Source organism: Nelumbo nucifera, chromosome 4 (genome assembly GCF_055504915.1).
Source record: "Nelumbo nucifera cultivar China Antique chromosome 4, China Antique-T2T, whole genome shotgun sequence".
Taxonomy (NCBI): domain Eukaryota; kingdom Viridiplantae; phylum Streptophyta; class Magnoliopsida; order Proteales; family Nelumbonaceae; genus Nelumbo; species Nelumbo nucifera.
Genome location: NC_142652.1, coordinates 15,332,743 through 15,351,618, shown reverse-complemented (window position 1 = coordinate 15,351,618; position 18,876 = coordinate 15,332,743). Strand labels below are relative to the sequence as shown.

The window sequence follows — 18,876 nt, the reverse complement described above, 5'->3', positions numbered from 1 at the left end:
TAGACCCTAGAGGCAACAGCAGGATACACTCACTGGATAATTTGGTTTTTTGTTTGATTAATAGCATGTTTGTGTTTTATTAGAGGATTACAAGTGTTACGACCATGTGAACACATCAAAACCAATTTGTCAAGGCAAACACTCATTGGGTGATTTAGTTGATAACATGTAATGTTTTATTGGAGGGTCAAAAGAAAATGTTGTGACCATGCAAACTCATTGCTCCACATGTTAAACTATCTTTGTATTTATTGATTGTCAAAGCAAGGCAATGGACCCTAGAGGCGTAGTTTTCAACGTGTTGAGGCGAGACTAGGTTATAGTTCTCTTTTTTTTTTTTTTTTTGAATAAAACCCATGTTTTCACTATTAATTGTTGCCTAATTGCCTAGGTGATGGATTTTTGAATAAAAACCATGAATTCTAGAGTACTTAAGTTTTTTTTTTATTTCTTTTGAAGGGCTACACAATGGGGGTAGCCCAACCTCCAACCCAGGTGACCTTACCAACCAGCTGGTTGGCACCTTGCGGATAATTCTTTAAGTTCCATAGCAAGCAACAACCATCTTTCCTATTAATTGTCTATAATTTTCATAAAAAACTTGTATAAGCTTCATTCAAAAAAAAAAATCAACATATTCATGAAAAAAATGGAAGAAAGAAAAGTATCAGAAAATATAGGAGCTGAACCTCTATTTTTGTCTTAGGAAAAGAAGAAAACAAACGAAAGGGTGAAAAAAGAAGAAGAGTTAAGTCTCTAATTTGCATTTTGGAGACATTAGAGGGTCGGGTTAGGTCAGTTTTGGGTTCAACCATATAGGGTTAGGGCGGGTTTGAGAATCATGTCTTGTTATCTTTGGGGTGGAGCAGGTTCAACCGTAGTCATTGGAAGGTCAGGCTAGGGTAGAGGCGAACCTGTGCTGAACCCGACCCATTGACATCCCCATCATCTTTCCACAAATAGATCACTTTGATTATTATATTCCATAACCTTGAAGTTAATATAAGAAATAATTCATCAAAAAAGGTTAATTATAAGAAATATGCAATATATATAGGCAGTTGGCCTCATTGCCTCAGGTATGAGTTTTGTAAGCCCAAAACATAGAGAGCCTATGTTGAGGATTTTGTGCAGATTTGGTAGTTGTTTTTGTTTATTAGTTGTTTAGATAGGAATTGGGGACCACAGCACTCTTGTTGGACCCTTTGGAGTGATGTTTTTAAGTTTTTTATGCAGTTTTATGTGTTAGCGCCCTATAAGGGCAATTAGTCATTATACTTTTTTTTTTTTACTTAAAGTATAAATACCAATGGGAGAGGGCAGCCAGATCTGATTGCTCTCTCATTCTTTTCTCTATTCTTTCTCTTCTTCTTCCCTCTTCTCACAAAATCTCTTTGTTTCTTCATCTTTTTCTACATATTTTTACTTTTGCAGATTTCTACTTAGTATCAAAGCAGGATTTGAGCTTTTTTTGTGCTCCCATCACGCAGCCATAGATCAGCCAACTACATGATGAGTTAGAGGGCTGATCAAAGACCTCAAAAGTGCCTAGTTTTTGGATTTTTTGGTGGATCTAGAACCCCTTGTAGCAAATCTAGGGTTGATCACCAAAATCAAGAAGATCTGGAGAAGGGGGGAAGATCCCGATTGCAATAGGACTCTTCAATTTTGACCTAGGAAGGGGCACTCTAGATTTTATGGAGTTCTTGGTGAATTCTGAAGAGGGTGGTTCAAGTTACAATGATTTCTGAGGTCTTTGGAGAGAGTGGCAGCCTTTTCTCTTGTTTCTACCGGCTCCCACAAAGATAGGAATCTTGGTGGGAGGAGGTTTCTGTGTACCAAAAGGGTGGTTGAGGCCTCCGAAGGAGATAAATTGATTTTTATTTCTCACCTATAGTTGTTTTTCTAATCTATTCTAAGAACTATGGAGGGCTGGAGCAATGAGCAGAGTTCAACCAGTGACATGGGACTGGATGGAGCAAACTTCGGAGAATATTTTGGACCTGGGATTATTACTACAATTAAGTTACAAATACAAACTATTGAGAGTGGGCACAATCAGCCAAGATGGCTATTGGAGCTCATGGCAAACTGGGATACCTTACTAGGGATGAGAAGAAACCTAATATAAATTCCTCCTGGTATAAGATGGTGATGTCTTGGTTGTGTAATTCAATGTTACTTCATATTGGCAAGAATTTTTTCTGGGCCAACACAGCAAAGGAGATTTGGGAAAGAGTGACTAAAACCTATTCCCAAAAACAGAATGTAGCCAGTGTAGGTACACATTGTTCACCATGACCGCAATGGCAACGAAAGTACTAAATCAATGCTATAGAGACACCCACAACGAGTTCACAACTCAGCACAAACTTGCGATGAGCTCAAAGCCACAACATACCTATGACAAATTCAAGGTCACCATCGACCTGTGATGAGCTTAAAGCTATCGCGAGCCTGCAATGAGCTCAAAGCCATCACAAATTGGCAATGAAAGAAAATACCAATGACCAGCCAACATCGCTTGTGACAGTACACCCAGTAGGATTAAGTAGGACACGTCAGACTAGCACTGACATTATCCACGCCACGTCAGTATAGGAGACCCACAAAAGGAAGTAGCACATGTGTATTATGAGAATCCTCAGACAAAAGGAAACTTCGTCCTAGAGAGATCTCACAAGACACATGGCGAACCCTAAGCAGCAGTGTCCCCCTGACAACCGACACCGAATCAAAGATCCCCTTTCCAAAAAGGAATCAAATCCTTTTGGCTCCTTCCCTTCAGGACCTCAAGATCTCTACCTATAAAAGGAGGCATGAATCATAACGAACACATGACTCTATCGATAGAATCTCCTAGCCTTCCTTCGTCCTTCAAGGAGACCACCTCGCTTAGCCTTCCCACACCACTTACAGCCAGAGCCTATCAATTGGGGAATACGGTGATTAATACGAAACAAGGAGATAGGCCCCCTGCTATGTATTTCATCATGCTGAAAACACTTTAGCAGGAGATAGATCATTTAGAGACTGTGGTTTGGGAGAAATGTTTTAAAAGCGAAAGGCGCAAGGGCCATTTTGCGCCTGAGGCACAAGGCGAGGCTCGCACCTTTTTGAGGCAAGGCGCACAATTTAAATAAAAAACTAAAAAATAAAAAAAAAGGTCAAAATTGCCAAAAAATTAAAAATATAAAACATAATATTAATAAAAATATAAACTTAAATTTAAAAATAAATGTTTTACAAAACCTATTATCTAAAATTAAAATACATAAACATAATATGTAAAGCATATTCAAATGAGAATTTAAAAATGAAATCAAACATATAAAACATTTTCAAGCATATAAAACCCACAATCTCTTTTTTCCCAATTAAATCAAGTAGGCTAATGTGACATATTACATTCCTAATTCTACGAGCCACCTTTGTGCCACGCCCCTCGAGGCCAGCCCAAACATGTCCATGTTAAGGTCTTAAATTCTAAGTTTTCACACAAAAAATAATGATTATAGTTTTAATTGCTTTTAAGAAGATATTTTATTAGGATAAATGAACGGACAACATTACCAAATAGGAGGTTCTCAAAGCTTCGGTGCGTGGCACGAGGGTGCGCCTTTTGAATGGAAAAAGCGTCAACTATTCAAAAGGCGCACCCCTGGCTAAGGCACAATGCACACCAGGCGTGTGCCTTTTGAATGGGCTATGCCTAGGACCTAGGCGAGGCACCTACCCTAAAATGTGCCTCACCTGTGTGCCTAGGCGCGCCTTTTAAATTACTGTTTGGGAGAGTACGAAGGATGCAACAACTTATCAAAAGTTGGTAGAGAAGAATAGGGTCTTTGAGTTCTTGGTTGGACTGAACCTTGAATTTGATATTGCTAGGAAACACATCCTTTCCAGAGTGAGTATGATTCTTTCTCAGGCTTATGCCTTTGTGTTTGGAGAGGAGAGTAGGAGGAATGCCATGCTGAAACTGTTTGTAGTTGACCAGTCAGTACGCAATGCGCACCAGGCGTGTGGCTACACCTAGGACCTAGGCAAGGCACCTACCCTAAAATGTGTCTCACCTGTGTGCCTAGGCGCGCCTTTTAAATTACTGTTTGGGAGAATACGAAGGATGCAACAACCTATCAAAAGTTGGTAGAGAAGAATAGGGTCTTTGAGTTCTTGGTTGGACTGAACCTTGAATTTGATATTGCTAGGAAACACATCCTTTCCAGAGAGAGTGTGATTCTTTCTCAGGCTTATGCCTTTGTGTTTGGAGAGGAGAGTAGGAGGAATGTCATGCTGAAACTGTTTGTAGTTGACCAATCAGTTATGGTTAGTACAGTCAAACCTAAGCCAAATAGGGGGAACAGTGAAATCAGGAGAGAGGATAAGGACTTGGTGTATGACTACTACAATAAGCCTAAGCATACTAAAGACACTTGTTGGAAGCTCCACCCACATCTCATACCAGCTCGGGTTGAGAACAAGAAAATGTAAATGTGACAGTTAATGGAGACTCTCTAGGGCCTCTTACCTAGGGGTGCAAATTGATCGGACCATGATTTGATCCTATTTGGTCAAATTTGGATCACCCCTGTTCGGATCTTCGGATCGGATCGGATCGGATTCAAATCCCTCATCCAATCCGATGTATATAATATATTTATAAATATAAATATATATAATACACATACATATGTTATTTATTTATTTATAAATGTATTTTTTATATTATATTTTTATAAAATTGTTATATTATTTTTTATAAAAAAACATGTATATATATGATGAAAATAATTAAAAATACTTGTATTTTTTGTTTTTACTTTATTTAAATTAGTATATTTTATTTTTCTTTTAGCAATTTATTAATTTTTAAAGAAAACAAATCGGATCGGATCAGATTCGAAGACCAATTCGAATCCTATCAGATCCAACATGAACAATGTCGGATCGGATTCGAATATACCTTGATTCGAATCCGATCCGATCCGTTTGCATCCCTACACTTACTCAAGCCAATTTGAAGTTCATTGCAATGGCAGCAGTCATAACTCAGAACTGAATCGGAAAAGTTTGGATTCAGATGGTTTTGGTTCTTTAAGTAGACAACAAAGTGCAGGCGCTAGTCACACTACTTCCTTTGCTCATATAAGTAGTTTACATGTAGTTGCACATTATGCCTCCACCTCAGGTAAGGAGGGACCTCCCTGTATTATAGATTCAAGAGCATCTGAGCACATGACCAATATGTCTACCCTTTTTAGTCCTCACCAGTTGTGTTTTGGTAGAGATAGAGTCTCTACATCAAATGGTTCTCATATTCCCATTGTTGGGCAAGGGACAGTTAGGGTGACTAATGGTATTACATTGTTCTCTGTCTTACATGTTCCCAAACTTCATACAAATCTTCTTTCTATGAGTAGTCTGGCAAAAAATTTGAACTATTCACTAACTTTCCTTCCTGGTAATTGTATTGTGCAAGATCTAGACCCCATTCGTTTGTAGGTAAATATGCATGGGAAAGTTGATCAATGGGTAACTTTTTCCCATTGACCAACTTTCCTATGTTCTTTTTGCATTAAGCAATGGGCCTCCTGGGTAAACTTACCCATCTCCCAGGTGGGTAAGTAACTTTCCCAACTAGGAGCAAGGTTTAAAATTTCGATACGATACACCCGTGTATCATATCTTTGAAAAGCCGATACAGGATACGCATGGAAATTGGACATTTCGTCCTTTTTCATGCATATCGGACCCATATTGGGGCGTATCGGTAGCGTATCGACAAAAAAGATACAACTAAAAACTAAAAAAAAAAAAAGATTAAAGGGGGAAAGCAAGCTTCTTTTTCCCCGAAGTAAGCCTTCTTTCACCCCCAAATGACTCTAAAACTCCAAACTTCATTCCTAGAGTGCTAGATTTGCAAAAGTTTGCAAGAAACAAGTGTGAATCGTTAATTTTTTTAAAGATTTTTCAAATTTTGAAAAAATATGGCAAAAATAGGTAAGTTTTTCAATCTTTTATAATATCTTGTGATTTCTTTTTTTTCTTGAATGTTTAAATTTATGTTGATCTACATTTCTTACATTCAAAATCACAATTTTTTTTGTGTTATCAGTAGATTTGTGTAAGTTTCATGAAGATACTTGGGGAAAATATAAATTAACAAAAATTTTGAAAATATAATTTTTTCTCTACCTATAAGGACTAAATATGTTCTAGATCTATGGATTTATTTATCATATATATCCATAGAGCAATTGAAATTTCTTCTTTAATTTTTTTGACTTTTTATATTTTTAGAATTAAAAAATAAATAATAAATAATTATATTTTATCATTTGATCACAACAATTGAATATATTATAATCCCATGGATGAGCTATCATATCCACATACCAATTAAAATTTCTTATTTAATAATTATTTTTTTATTTTATATTTTTAGAATAAAAATAATTAATTAATTAATTAATTATATTTTATCAGTTGATCACAATGATTGAATATATTATAATTCTATGGATGATATATCATATCCACAAAGCAATTGAAAATTCTTCTTTAATAACTATTTTTTGAATATATTATATAATGTTTATTTATTTTTTATAATTTTTTGAAATGAATAATAAATAATAATTATTAATTATATTTTCAAATAGAAATTGTGCCAATGCATGTTTTATGGTTGGATAAGAGAGTTGGGTTTTTCTCATCCCATAAAACATTAAAACTTAAGAATTATAATTTATAAATTATAGTTAAGCATAGGATTTTTAATGAAATTATAATTAGCTATAATATATTTCTTCATAAAACCATTAAAATACATTAATTTAATATATATACACCTCATTGAGGCCTTATATTTAGTGTTGTTGATGTATCTTTATGATTTATTGAACTATTTATAGTGTTTCCAAGTGTATCTATGCGTATCTTAGTTTTTCTCCGATACGCATGCTTATCCAAGACATATCTCGATACGTCTCTTAAAATTGCCTTTCCGATACACTTGGCGTCTCCGATACTTTGAACCTTGGCTAGGAGAAATTTTTACAAAACATGATGGGACCATTTTACCCATTTTAATAGTTACTTTTTGTGGGTAAAAATGTCATTTTATTATTTACTTGGGAATCTTAAAAATCAAAAGAGCATGGGTAAGTGCACTTACCCGTGTAAATATTACCTGAGTAAGCACTTACCCAGTAAGCTACACTGTTACAAACGAACAAGGCCCTAAAGTCAAAGAGGACGATAGAGGGTGGTCGTGAGATGAATGGAGTCTACTTTACAGATCAGATTCCAAGACATCAGAGCCACCATGTTAGTAGCATTAGTAGTGAATCAGAGTCGGTAAGTCAGATTATGCTCTAGAATAATCGGTTGGATCATCTTTCTTTCAGTTCATTGAGATGTTAGTTTCCCAAATTGTTTGAGTTTGTTTAGTTATTTAGTAGTGTGAAAGTTGTCAGTTTGGAAAGCATTGTAGACATTCTTTTAAACCAAGTAATAAAAAAGTTCTACTTTTGATATTGTTCACACTGATGTGTGAGCACCTTATCATATTTCTTCCATGAGTGCATACCATTACTTTCTTTTGTTTGTGGATGATTACACTTGGTATTCTTGGGTATATTTGACGAGATCACATGATGAGGTGCCTATTTTGGTGCAACAATTCTACTAGATGGTTTTCACACAATTTGGGGTGATGACTAAAATTTTCAAATCAAACAACGTTAGAGAAAATTTTGAAAAGGATTTGGCCACATATTTTTTAGAGCATGAGGCCATTCAATAGTTGTGCTTATACACCATAGTAGAATGGGTTAGCAAAGAGGAAAAATAGACACATTATGGAGGTGGCAAGAACTTATGGTGTGTGCTTCAATTCTAGTTTGTTTTTGGGGGGATGTAATTCTCGCGACTGTGTACCCAATTAACCGGGTAGCTTCTCACATCCCAAGGTTTAAGGTGCCATTCAATCTTCTTTTTCTAGATGGGGAGATCTTTTATATACCTTTGAAAGTTTTTAAATGTGTTTGTTTTGCTCACATTCTTATTCCTCATTGTAGGAAGTGGGATCCTAAAGCCAAGTAATGTTTTTTTTTTTTTTCGAGTATGTTCAAAACTAGAAGGGATATTGTTGTTATGATCCGGTGTTAAGGAACAGGTTTGTCAGTATGGATGTTACCTTCTTTGAGTTTGCATTCTTTTTCTCTAGTGGTTCTCCTCAGGGGGAGTGTTTTGGGGAGGAGAGCTCACAACCTGTTCCTCTTCTTGTTCCTTCATCTGGTTCATCAGCTCCTACAATTCACCTGCTGCTCCACCATCAACTCCATTCCCACAGCCTGCCTCAGAGTTCTTTCAGTGCTAGCGCAAGAGGGTTGAGTCCACACATGCTCCAATGGAAGAACCCGCACCACTCGTAGTCGATCCATCTGAGATTCCAAGTTCGATTGATACAGTGCCAGGTTTTTCCCTTGAGCTTATTATTGCCTCCGATCCCATTGATGATGCTTCTATACCTTAGACAAATGTTACAGTTGATCTCGATCTTCCCATTGCACTCTGCAAGGGAAAGAAAAAGTGTATAGCCCATTGCATTTCACCCCATCTCTCTTATAGTGCCTTATCACCTTTCTACTGTGTCTTCCTTTCTTCCCTAGATTATGTGTCTATACCCAAAAATGTTAGTGAAGCTTTCTCTAAACCTAAGTGGAGAACAACTATGATAGAAGAAATGGAGAATTTGATTAAGAACCAAACATGAGAGATAGTTGATCTTCCTATAAAAGAAGAGACAGTTAGATGTAGATGGGTGTTCATTATGAAGTACAAGGTTAATGGCAGCATATAGAAGTACAAGGCAATGTTAGTTACAAAAGGATATACACAAACCTATGGTATAGATTATCTAAAGACCTTTGCACCAATAGCTAAGATAAGCTCAGTTCGGATACTCTTGTCTCTAGAAGCTATGTATTCATGGCCGCTCTTTCAACTTCTATGAGAATGCTAGTAAGGGAAAAGTTTGCAAGCTAAAAAAGTCATTATATGGTTTAAAACAATCACCTAAGGCAAGGTTTGACAAGTTCAGGGGGGCATTGATCTGTTTTGGATATACACACAAATCCGGTCAGATCACACTCTCTTTGTGAAAAGGAGAGGAAAGAAGCACTTGTGTCAATACTAATTGTGTATATGGATGATATAGTTGTTACAGAGAATAATCTTAGGGAGATTGATGCACTCAATAAGTCACTACAACAGGAATTTGAAATTAAAGATTTAAGTGAACTAAAATATTTTTGGGGGATTGAAGTTGCAAAATCCAAGCATGGAATATTCATCTCTTAGAGGAAGTATGTAGTGGACCTATTGCAAGAAACTGGGAAGCTAGGAGTGAAACTAACCGATACTCCTATTGACCTGAACCACAGGATTAATGCTTTGGATGGTGAATTGGTTAAGGATGTTGGGAGATATCAAAGGATGGTAGGCCAGCTACTATATTTATGTATGACACGCCCAGACATTTACTATGTTGTTAGTGTTGTTGGTCAATATATGCATGCTCCTCGGGTTCAGCAATGGGAAGCCATTGATCGGATACTTGCATACATGAAGAAGCATCCGGGCAGAGGAATTCTATTCTCAGATCATGAGAATTTGAAATTGGAGTCCTATAAAAATGCAAATTAAGCAGATTGTCTAGATGACAGGAGATTCACATGAGGGATATGCACCTTTGTAGGAGGAAATCTAGTTTCATGGAAGAATGAAAAGCAATCAGCGATGGCTAGGTCAAGTGCAAAGGCCGAATATAGATCTATGGCCCATGGTGTTTCAGAATTACTTTGGGTTGGATCCTTGCTAAGTGAGATTGGGATAGATGCAAAGGAGCCCATGGTGTTATATTGTGACAACCAAGCTGCAATCAATATTGCCCACAATCAAGTTCAGCACAACCTATGCAAGTTGGGAATGTGTGACATTTACTCCCAACTTGAGGGGAGTGTTAAGGATTTTGTGCAGATTTAGTAGTTGTTTTTGTTTATCATTTGTTTAGATAGGAAGTGGGGACCACAACACTCTTGTTAGGACCCTTTGGAGTGATGTTTTCAAGTTTTTTATGCAGTTTTATGTGTTAGCCACCCTATAAGGGCATATTAGTCATTGTACTTATCTTTTACTTAAAGTATAAATACCAATGGGAGAGGGCGGCCAGATTTGATTGCTCTCTCTGTTATGGACGCATTCCTTGGAAAGACGTACCATCGCCGCCGGCAACAACAGGAACCTGACCCACCGCCAGATTAGATTAGACCATCTTGCTTGTTCTTATCTTATTCTATTGCTCTTATCTTATCTTGTTAGTAAGTTATCAGATTATGATTAGTTTATCTTATCTTATCAGATTAGGAGAGACTTATCTTACTTATCTTATCAGATTAGGATTAGGAGAAACTTATCTTATCCTAACAGTCTTATCTATCTTATCTGTAAGCAGTTTAGTTATCAAGGAGTCTTCCTACAAGGAGGACTCTTACCTCTTGTAATCACCTATTTAAGGAGCTGAAATAGGTGAATAAATATATAAAATTTCCAGTCAAGAAAGAGAGTAAAAGGAGAGTTCGGTGATCTCTTGGACAAATCACCCTTTAGGACGCCAATATAGGTTCAGTTAGGAAGGGGAGGAACAAGGGAAAACAGGAGCTTTTCCCCGTGGACCGACCCATGACGAGATCCTATCCCCGGGCCCATAACATACTGGTATCAGAGCCTACCGTCATGGGAGATCTGGAGCAGCTATCGTCCAGGGTCCACGAACTAGAGCATAGGCTCGTGGAAACCAGTGTGGAGGTTCGTGAGGTCAAAGACGATGTCCGGGAGCTGCGACGCTTGCTGGAATCGTATTTCTCTAACAAGGAGAGGAATCCAGAAGGGGCTATAACCACAAACAGCCTCCGACCAGACCTGACGGAGCCGTCTGGAAAACAGCAGACTCTCCTTGGTCCACAGCAGCAGCAACACCCTCAGCCATAGCAGCCAAACAACCAACAACAGCAACAACTGCAGCAGCAGAAGCAACAACATGATCAACAACAGCAACAGCAGCTTCTCCGAGCAGCTATTACTAGTCCCAGTATCATTGCCCCGAAACTGGCCCCTAAGTTCTATGGGCCCTTCAAGGTTCTACGACGGATTGGCAATGTGGCCTACCAGCTGGAACTGCCAGAGACCAGCTGGATTCATGATGTCTTCCACATCTCCTTGATGAAACCATTTACGGGTGTTCCTCCGGACCAAGTCCCCTCCCTGCCACCCCTACAAGATGGCAAACTGATTTCCCAACCTAAAGTTGTCATCCGCTCTCGTTTCAATCGTGGAGTTCTTGAAGTCTTGGTGAAATGGTGTAGCTTGCCATCGACCGAAGCCACATGGATCCCATTGACAGAGTTCCAGGCCACATATCCAGAATTCGAGCTTGAGGACAAGCTCGTAGTCCAAGAGGGGAGTAATGTTATGGACGCATTCCTCGGAAAGACGTACCATCGCCGCCAGCAGCAACAGGAACCTGACCCACCGCCAGATTAGATTAGATCATCTTGCTTGTTCTTATCTTATTCTATTGCTCTTATCTTATCTTTTTAGTAAGTTATCAGATTAGGATTAGTTTATCTTATCTTATCAGATTAGGAGAGACTTATCTTACTTATCTTATCAGATTGGGATTAGGAGAAACTTATCTTATCCTAACAGTCTTATCTAGGAGTCTTATCTATCTTATCTGTAAACAGTTTAGTTATCAAGGAGTCTTCCTACAAGGAGGACTCTTACCTCTTGTAATCACCTATTTAAGGAGCTGAAATAGGTGAATAAATATATCAAATTTCCAGTCAAGAAAGAGAGTAAAAGGAGAGTTCGGTGATCTCTTGGACAAATCACCCTTTAGGACGCCAAGATAGGTTCAGTTAGGAAGGGGAGGAACAAGGGAAAACAGGAGCTTTTCCCCGTGGACCGACCCGTGACGAGATCCTATCCCCGGGCCCATAACACTCTCATTCTTTTCTCTATTCTTTCTCTCTTCTCACAAAATCTCTTCTTTTCTTCATCTTTTTCTACAAATTTTAATTTCCGCAGATTTCTACTGCCTACATAAACCACATTTTAAAGAGCATAACAGAATTTAGTACAAGCCCGAACACCTTAGGATTGCCATAAGCCTGAACCAAGATCAAGCACACCTGAGAAAAAACTCAGCTTGCTGACAGCCCTATTGCTAGGGTGCCAATCTTTGACAAACCAACCAGCTTGCTTAAATTGACACTTTCTCTGATTCCAAGTCATTGTTAACCAATCATTCAAACCAGTAAAAAAATTTTTTCCACCTCAGGTAGAACCAATGCTTCAAAACCAACCCAGAGATCAACCCGGTTTTTTTATCCATTTGTTAATTATTATATTGAAGCATCTGAAAAGGGCTAATCAGAAAATTATAGTGATGAGGTACCACTGTTGATTCATCTTTGTTGATTTTGACCCAGGAGCAGGAGAACTACAAGGAGGTGCATCAAATACTAGGTATGGACCATCACATGCATGATATACATTCAAATTCTACATGGACTCACGGACTATAAGACTCAAGCATAGAACCCCAACAACTTTAACCGATGAAATCAAAGATAATTCAATGGGAGTGGTGCCTTGGCATTTGAATGATTTACAAAAATTACTGTAAAATGAATTACCTGACCCAAAACCAAAACTACATTGGCATTTAATGTATCAATCGCATGAAGAAGCAACTGTAATCAAAACACAAATGCAGAAAAGAACATTAAAACATCTGAAACATGGTATTGACAAACTAAATGTCTGACATTTATCACATGGCATTGATAAAAGAACAAATACCTCATAACCAACACCTTCTATCCATCCCATGGTATTTATCACCATGCCTGCAGCTCGAGATTCAGCATTGCCAGCAAATTGTCTCTCTAGGATCTGAGAAAGCTCCTTGACAAGCACTTTGTACAAATCTACATTTAAACTGTGAAGTAACACTTTCAAACAGTTCAGAATTGGATAAAACACTATACATTTCAGGTTGCAGAAAATAGTGTTTAAGCATGCAAAAAACCAAATAAAGGAGTAGCTAATCTATAACTGCAGTGATTGATCAAGAAATTTTTTTCCTAAATTAGTATGCATAAGTGTTACCTGGGTGTTGTGTGCCCGAAAAAGTAAACAAGGGGCATTTCAAGAGGAATTCCTTCTACTGGATCTATTGGCATTTCAATTGGAGTTGCAGCAATACAACCAGGAATGGTTATAGATCCCTGACCAATATCTAAATCCACAAAAGTAGGTTTCCAACCCTGCTTAGCTGCCCAGCTAAGAAGCATCTTTGACAATGTACTCTTTCCAGAATCTGTAGGTCCTACAACTATCACCCTGGGGCCCTGTATCACTAAAAGCATTACAACTTTGAGACACAAAAACCAAAAACACAAGCAAACAATATATATATATATATGTGTGTGTGTGTGTATTTGTCGAAACACAATGCAGGAACAGATTTGCTCATTCTGCAGAAAAGAGATTGGATTATTAGAAACTTAATCAGGGCAGATAAGGTAGCATCTCAGAAGGGTTCTGTGCAGCATCACCCTCCCTAAATGTGGCTCAACCCCCTATAGCCTCCCATCACATGGCAAAAAGTCCTCTTTTATGGGAATTTTATATCTCATACTCCCCCCTCCAAAAAAATGGAAAAAAAAAAACAAAAATCATTGGCTGCAAATGCTAGGAGAAGGCCCAAAAATTAACATGTGGTCACTCCAAAGAATCAGCTTTGAAGCATGAATTGATAGTCCCAAAAAAATATACCAACCATAATGATCAAAACGTTTCCTTTGTTTTCCACAACACCTTCAGTGGTTGGTAATCTGTATGGTGATAGAAAAACTTGATAGCAGAATTATTAAAGACAAACATACAATGATACCTGAGAAGAATCAGGATCGGTGGATGAAGATGCTTTAGCATGATTTCTTCTCCCCTCCAGTACAGCATGAACATTTACATAGCTCACCATAGGTGTCTAAATCAAAGATTATTGGAAAATTATTCATCATAAAAAAGCAACCCTTTTTCACTTGATAACTTACCAGTTTTGAAGCAAAAGCCTAACACCAATTCCTAGAAGACTTAAGAACATTTAGAACATACCTCATCTGCAGTGTAATCAGTTTCAGTAATCCCGTCCATTTCGATTGTGGCACCATACCAAGTAAAAACCTGGTACAAGATATTTGACGGTTAAACTCACATCAACAAGAAGTAAGATATAATATCAAACTCATAATGAAGGTTCAGCGCCTAAAGCATTGCTTTGTACTGGTTATTGTACAAAGTACAGTTAACCAAATTTTCTAGCACCACAACAAAAGGAAGCATAGATCAACTTAGTTGGACAGTGTGCTCAGAAGACTTCAATGGTTCAATGAGCCCAGAATGAGCCTGCAAGTTGAAGATGCAGAAAAAGAAACCTCTTAAAAAGTTATGATGTAGGAACACATATTGGACAAGCAACACTTTGGTGCAGGGAAAAAGAAAAGAAGAACTTGGGAATATGGATAACTGTACATTTATTTACCATCTGCAGATCAGGGAAAAAATAAAAGGAAAAGAAGAGGTACTCAAGAATCAGCCAAATCAATAAACTGAATAAGTGGACATCTATAACCATTAACCAGGGAAAATTAGTAATCCAAAATTATTCACCCAGCCCAAATGATCTGAGAAATGGGACATTCAATTTAGTTGGTCTATGCATGCAGACTGATATTGATGAAGCAGTGTTGCACAGACTCTCCTAAATGGATGATGTGTCCATCTCAGACACACATCAGAGTTCAATACTCCACATATTCTTGAGAACACTTCTATATAACATTTTCTTTTTATCACCTAGGTTATTTGACATAATGAACAGCAAATGTACAAGATAAAAGCCATTTTCATGCAAAACATTACTTGGTAACAAAGGCAACATTTAAGACCAGTTTTGCAGGTATACTTTGCTAGAATGATATATATATATATATGAACTCTTTTAATAGTATATACTTTTCCATATACATGTCCATGAATCTATTATTTCTCATCTTGCCAAGTCAAACTCTTGGATGCGCGGTAGATTCCATGTTTCCAACTCAGTCCATGTCCATGTAACCAAGATGGTTCTCTGACAAGTAGGTTACAGTTGTGGAGAATTCCTGGGGACCATAGACTATATAGAAAGTAGGGCTGTTCACGGGTCGGGTTGGGTCAGTTTACTGGGATTTTTCCAACCGACCCGACCTGGTCGGGTTACCTGAGATGGAAACCGAAACCGACCCAGTCTAAGAAAAACCGACCTGGTCGGTTTGAATCGGGTTGGGTCGGGTTGGGTCGGTTTCAGCTCTAAGTTCATCCATGCCCCCCATGGCCCATGTGCCTGTGTGGTGCAAGTTTGGGTTGCCTATCCAAGTGGGAAGAAGTCAAAGTGAGAACCATAGAAAGACAACTCCATTGCCTATCCAAGTAGGAACTAGAAGACTAGGTTAGGTTGTAATTAGGAATTATGATAGAGGCAAATTAGTTAAGTAGGAACTAGGTCGGGTCGGGTCGGCTTCGGTTTTCACACAAGAAAACCGGAACCGACCCGAACCATCGGTTTATGAATTTGTACAACCCGAAACCGATTGATGCTAATGAAAACCCGGCCGACTCGGGTTGGGTCGGTCTGGGTTGGTCGGGTTGGGCCTTCTTATGAACAGCCCTAATAGAAAGGCATCACTGATATTACCAACAGTGCTTTAAAACCTAACCTGGAGGTTGAACCATTTTTTCTCCGGTCAATAGCCAGCAATTCAACCATCAATAGATCAACTCGTGATGCCATCAATATAAAAAAGAAATTCAAAAAAATAATGCATAAAAACAGTAACCCGCTAATGGTCGGCTTCAGTTTTCACACAAGAAAACCGGAACCGACCCGAACCATCGGTTTATGAATTTGTACAACCCGAAACCGATCGATGCTAATGAAAACCCGGCCGACTCGGGTTGGGTCGGTCTGGGTTGGTCGGGTTGGGCCTTCTTATGAACAGCCCTAATAGAAAGGCATCACTGATATTACCAACAATGCTTTAAAACCTAACCTGGAGGTTGAACCATTTTTTCTCCGGTCAATAGCCAGCAATTCAACCATCAACAGATCAACTCGTGATGCCATCAATATAAAAAAGAAATTCAAAAAAATAATGCATAAAAACAGTAACCCGCTAATGGGTCAGATGGGTCGACGGTTCAACCATCGGGGTCGATATGATGTAACTTTGCAGGTTAAATGTTGACCTGAATCGGGATTGTAACTGGGTCTTCAGTCCAACCAGCCAGGTCAACAATGGATTGAAAACACTGATTACCATAGGTGTTGACCCCTAGCTCAATACTCTTAAATGAGATTGAAGCGGCTTTGGGGGGCATGAGGGAGGCATTAGAAACATTTTGGATAACTCTATTACATAACTGATAACTCTATTGGAAAACATCTTTTATAACTGTAAAGCTATATTACATAACTGATAACTCTATTGGAAAACATCTTTTATAAGAAACATTTTGGATTAATGAGAATCCTGTTGAGGAGGTTTAAAACATGGACGGTAGGGTAAAGAAAGCTAATTATAAGGATTATTGCTTGTAATAGTAGTATAGATATTCTTTGCCCTCAAAACAATAAAAAGAAAACTCTTTACCCGGGGTGGGGCATTAGAACAAAACAACACTAGCTACCTAGCAAAATGAGCATGATTGGAGAGTTGGATAATATAAAGTCCTTCTATATTGAACCGATAAAATAAAAAAATAATAATAATAATAAAATAAAAACTTCTACATTGAATAAGAAAACGATCACCTATTTTTTGTCATTCTTCCTCTTTTCTTTTTCTCGCCATAATAAAGTTTAACCTAAAGATTTAATTGTGATTCAAAAAATTCCTCTAGGATCGTACCTCATGCAGCTAAGATGTTATTTTTACATTCGCTTATTCGCCTAAAATGTCATCTATGAATTTGTATATGAAAGGCAAAATCAGAAATGCCCTTTTCGAATGTAAAGTTAGCCATAGATAATATATAGTGTGCATTAAAAAATTCCAACAAAAGAATAGCTTTAATATTATCGACAAGAACGTAACCCTAGTTTTTGGTTTAAACCAAAAAAAAAAAAAAAGAGTTTTTGGTTTAAACCCGCTCCATATTCAATGTTGAGAAAATGAAGATTAAAAGAAAAGGTAAGTTAACGGAAACAGTTGTCGCCCAGTACTAGAAGAGTGATCTGTAAGTATAACAATCCTTAAAGTCAAATCGTCAGGGTTAAAAGCAGAGAGTGAGAGAGCGAGAGTGCATATGTTCAGCGAGGCTTCCCACATTCTCATCTTTCTGAGCAACAAACACAATTCAGCACTTTCCATTCTGAACCATAGTCAGCTATCGAGGACTGTATTGACATTATTTGCAATATCTTGAAAGGGATTTATGAAAATGCGGATTATAACACTTTCTTTTCATAAAATTAAAGCATATTCAGTCACCAAATGACATCGCTGATTACCGGTTGCTTTCAAGAGAGACAATGGGACAGCAAGAAAACATGATCTGGGATTACTTACCGCGAACTTGTGTCTTGGAGGGAAAGAGAGCCAAATTTCAGGAGGAAGTTCAGTGCCAAAAATTTCAGCAGTGCCAGTGAGGAGGCGGAGGCGGAGAGGAATTTCCATACCGACTTCGATCCTAAGTTCGCTCTCTTTGTCCAGCTTCACCTGCCTGGTTGTTGTTGACGTTGCCGGCGTCGACATCCCTACTAGTCCTGGTGCACCGGCCATACCTGAGTATGCCATCCTTCCAAGTTCCCTCAATCTCTTGCTTGTATGTAGTTATAGTGCCAAATTCAATCAACTTTTCCTCTTTTACAAGTATTGTTAGAGGCCTAGATGAGTATTGTTAGAGGGTAGCAAACCCAGTGGAAAGAGAGGAGACTTTACAAAGGAAGGAAAAGCGGGAAGGAAGAGGCGAAGAGCCAAGCACGGTTGGATTGCAATAACAAAGAGTCGTGATCTCCTACCCACAACCTCTTCACACATCCCTGCCCACCGTACACAATCGCCGTGTATTTGGAATTGGAGATCCGCGCAACGGAGGAGCGAGCATTTCCGCCACGAATAGTGATGAGGGCGGATTTGGCCCTCGACATTCTCACACATGATATCTCAAAATAGCTAGATGATGCTTAGATACCACCTAAGTGATGATTTGGAGTCTCAGATTGAGGCTCGTCTTTACTCCGACTTGGCGACTTGCTTTTACCGCCGACTTAGCGACCTATCTTCACCACCGGCTTGGCGACTTACCTTCACCACCGGCTTGGCGACCTGCCTTTACATCAACGTAGCGACCTTGACCACAACTTAGGTTGACTTGTAGCACCTCATCCAGGGTCAGTCTGTAGCATATCATCACTGGACGAAGTGACCTCGACGCGAGGAAATACCTCCCTCAAGGGCTTATCAACCTGACTGGGGACAGGTGGTGACTTGTGATATGTGCTCGCTGACAAGTTCAGCATGCATATCCCAATGCTCCCAGGTTTCTCAAAAGTTGGCCCACGTATCGAATGTTCCAAGGGATGGTCAACGTGCATGGTGGTTACTTCTGAGAATCTCATACCGGTTAGGCACGACCTCTCAAAAATGTCGGATGCGATGCGTGAGGCCCAAACTAAACAATGCCTATATAAAGGCACAA

At 38.6% G+C, this 18,876-nt stretch overlaps 1 protein-coding gene across 8 annotated transcripts in view; it reads right to left on the bottom strand.

Annotated features, from left to right (window-relative positions):
• LOC104586732 (protein CLP1 homolog) overlaps positions 1 to 18,338 on the bottom strand; it is a 35,971-nt gene extending 17,633 nt beyond the window's left edge. For 4 of the 8 annotated variants that reach the window (XR_016085808.1, XR_016085806.1, XR_016085807.1 and 1 more), the window contains exons 1-6: positions 17,745 to 18,330; positions 14,251 to 14,319; positions 14,027 to 14,122; positions 13,240 to 13,481; positions 12,931 to 13,069; positions 12,765 to 12,821 (exon numbers count right to left, since the gene is read on the bottom strand). Coding sequence is in view for 3 of the 8 variants with exons in the window: in XM_010244048.3 (XP_010242350.1) it covers positions 12,765 to 12,821; positions 12,931 to 13,069; positions 13,240 to 13,481; positions 14,027 to 14,122; positions 14,251 to 14,319; positions 17,745 to 17,972 (831 nt within the window). In the remaining 5 variants the exon portion in view is untranslated. Of the gene's footprint in view, positions 1 to 12,764; positions 12,822 to 12,930; positions 13,070 to 13,239; positions 13,482 to 14,026; positions 14,123 to 14,250; positions 14,542 to 17,744 lie in introns of all 8 variants that reach the window. The other 4 variants (XR_016085810.1, XM_010244049.3, XM_010244048.3 and 1 more) reach the window with 3 other exon arrangements.
• Between the last annotated feature and the right edge of the window lie 538 nt (positions 18,339 to 18,876).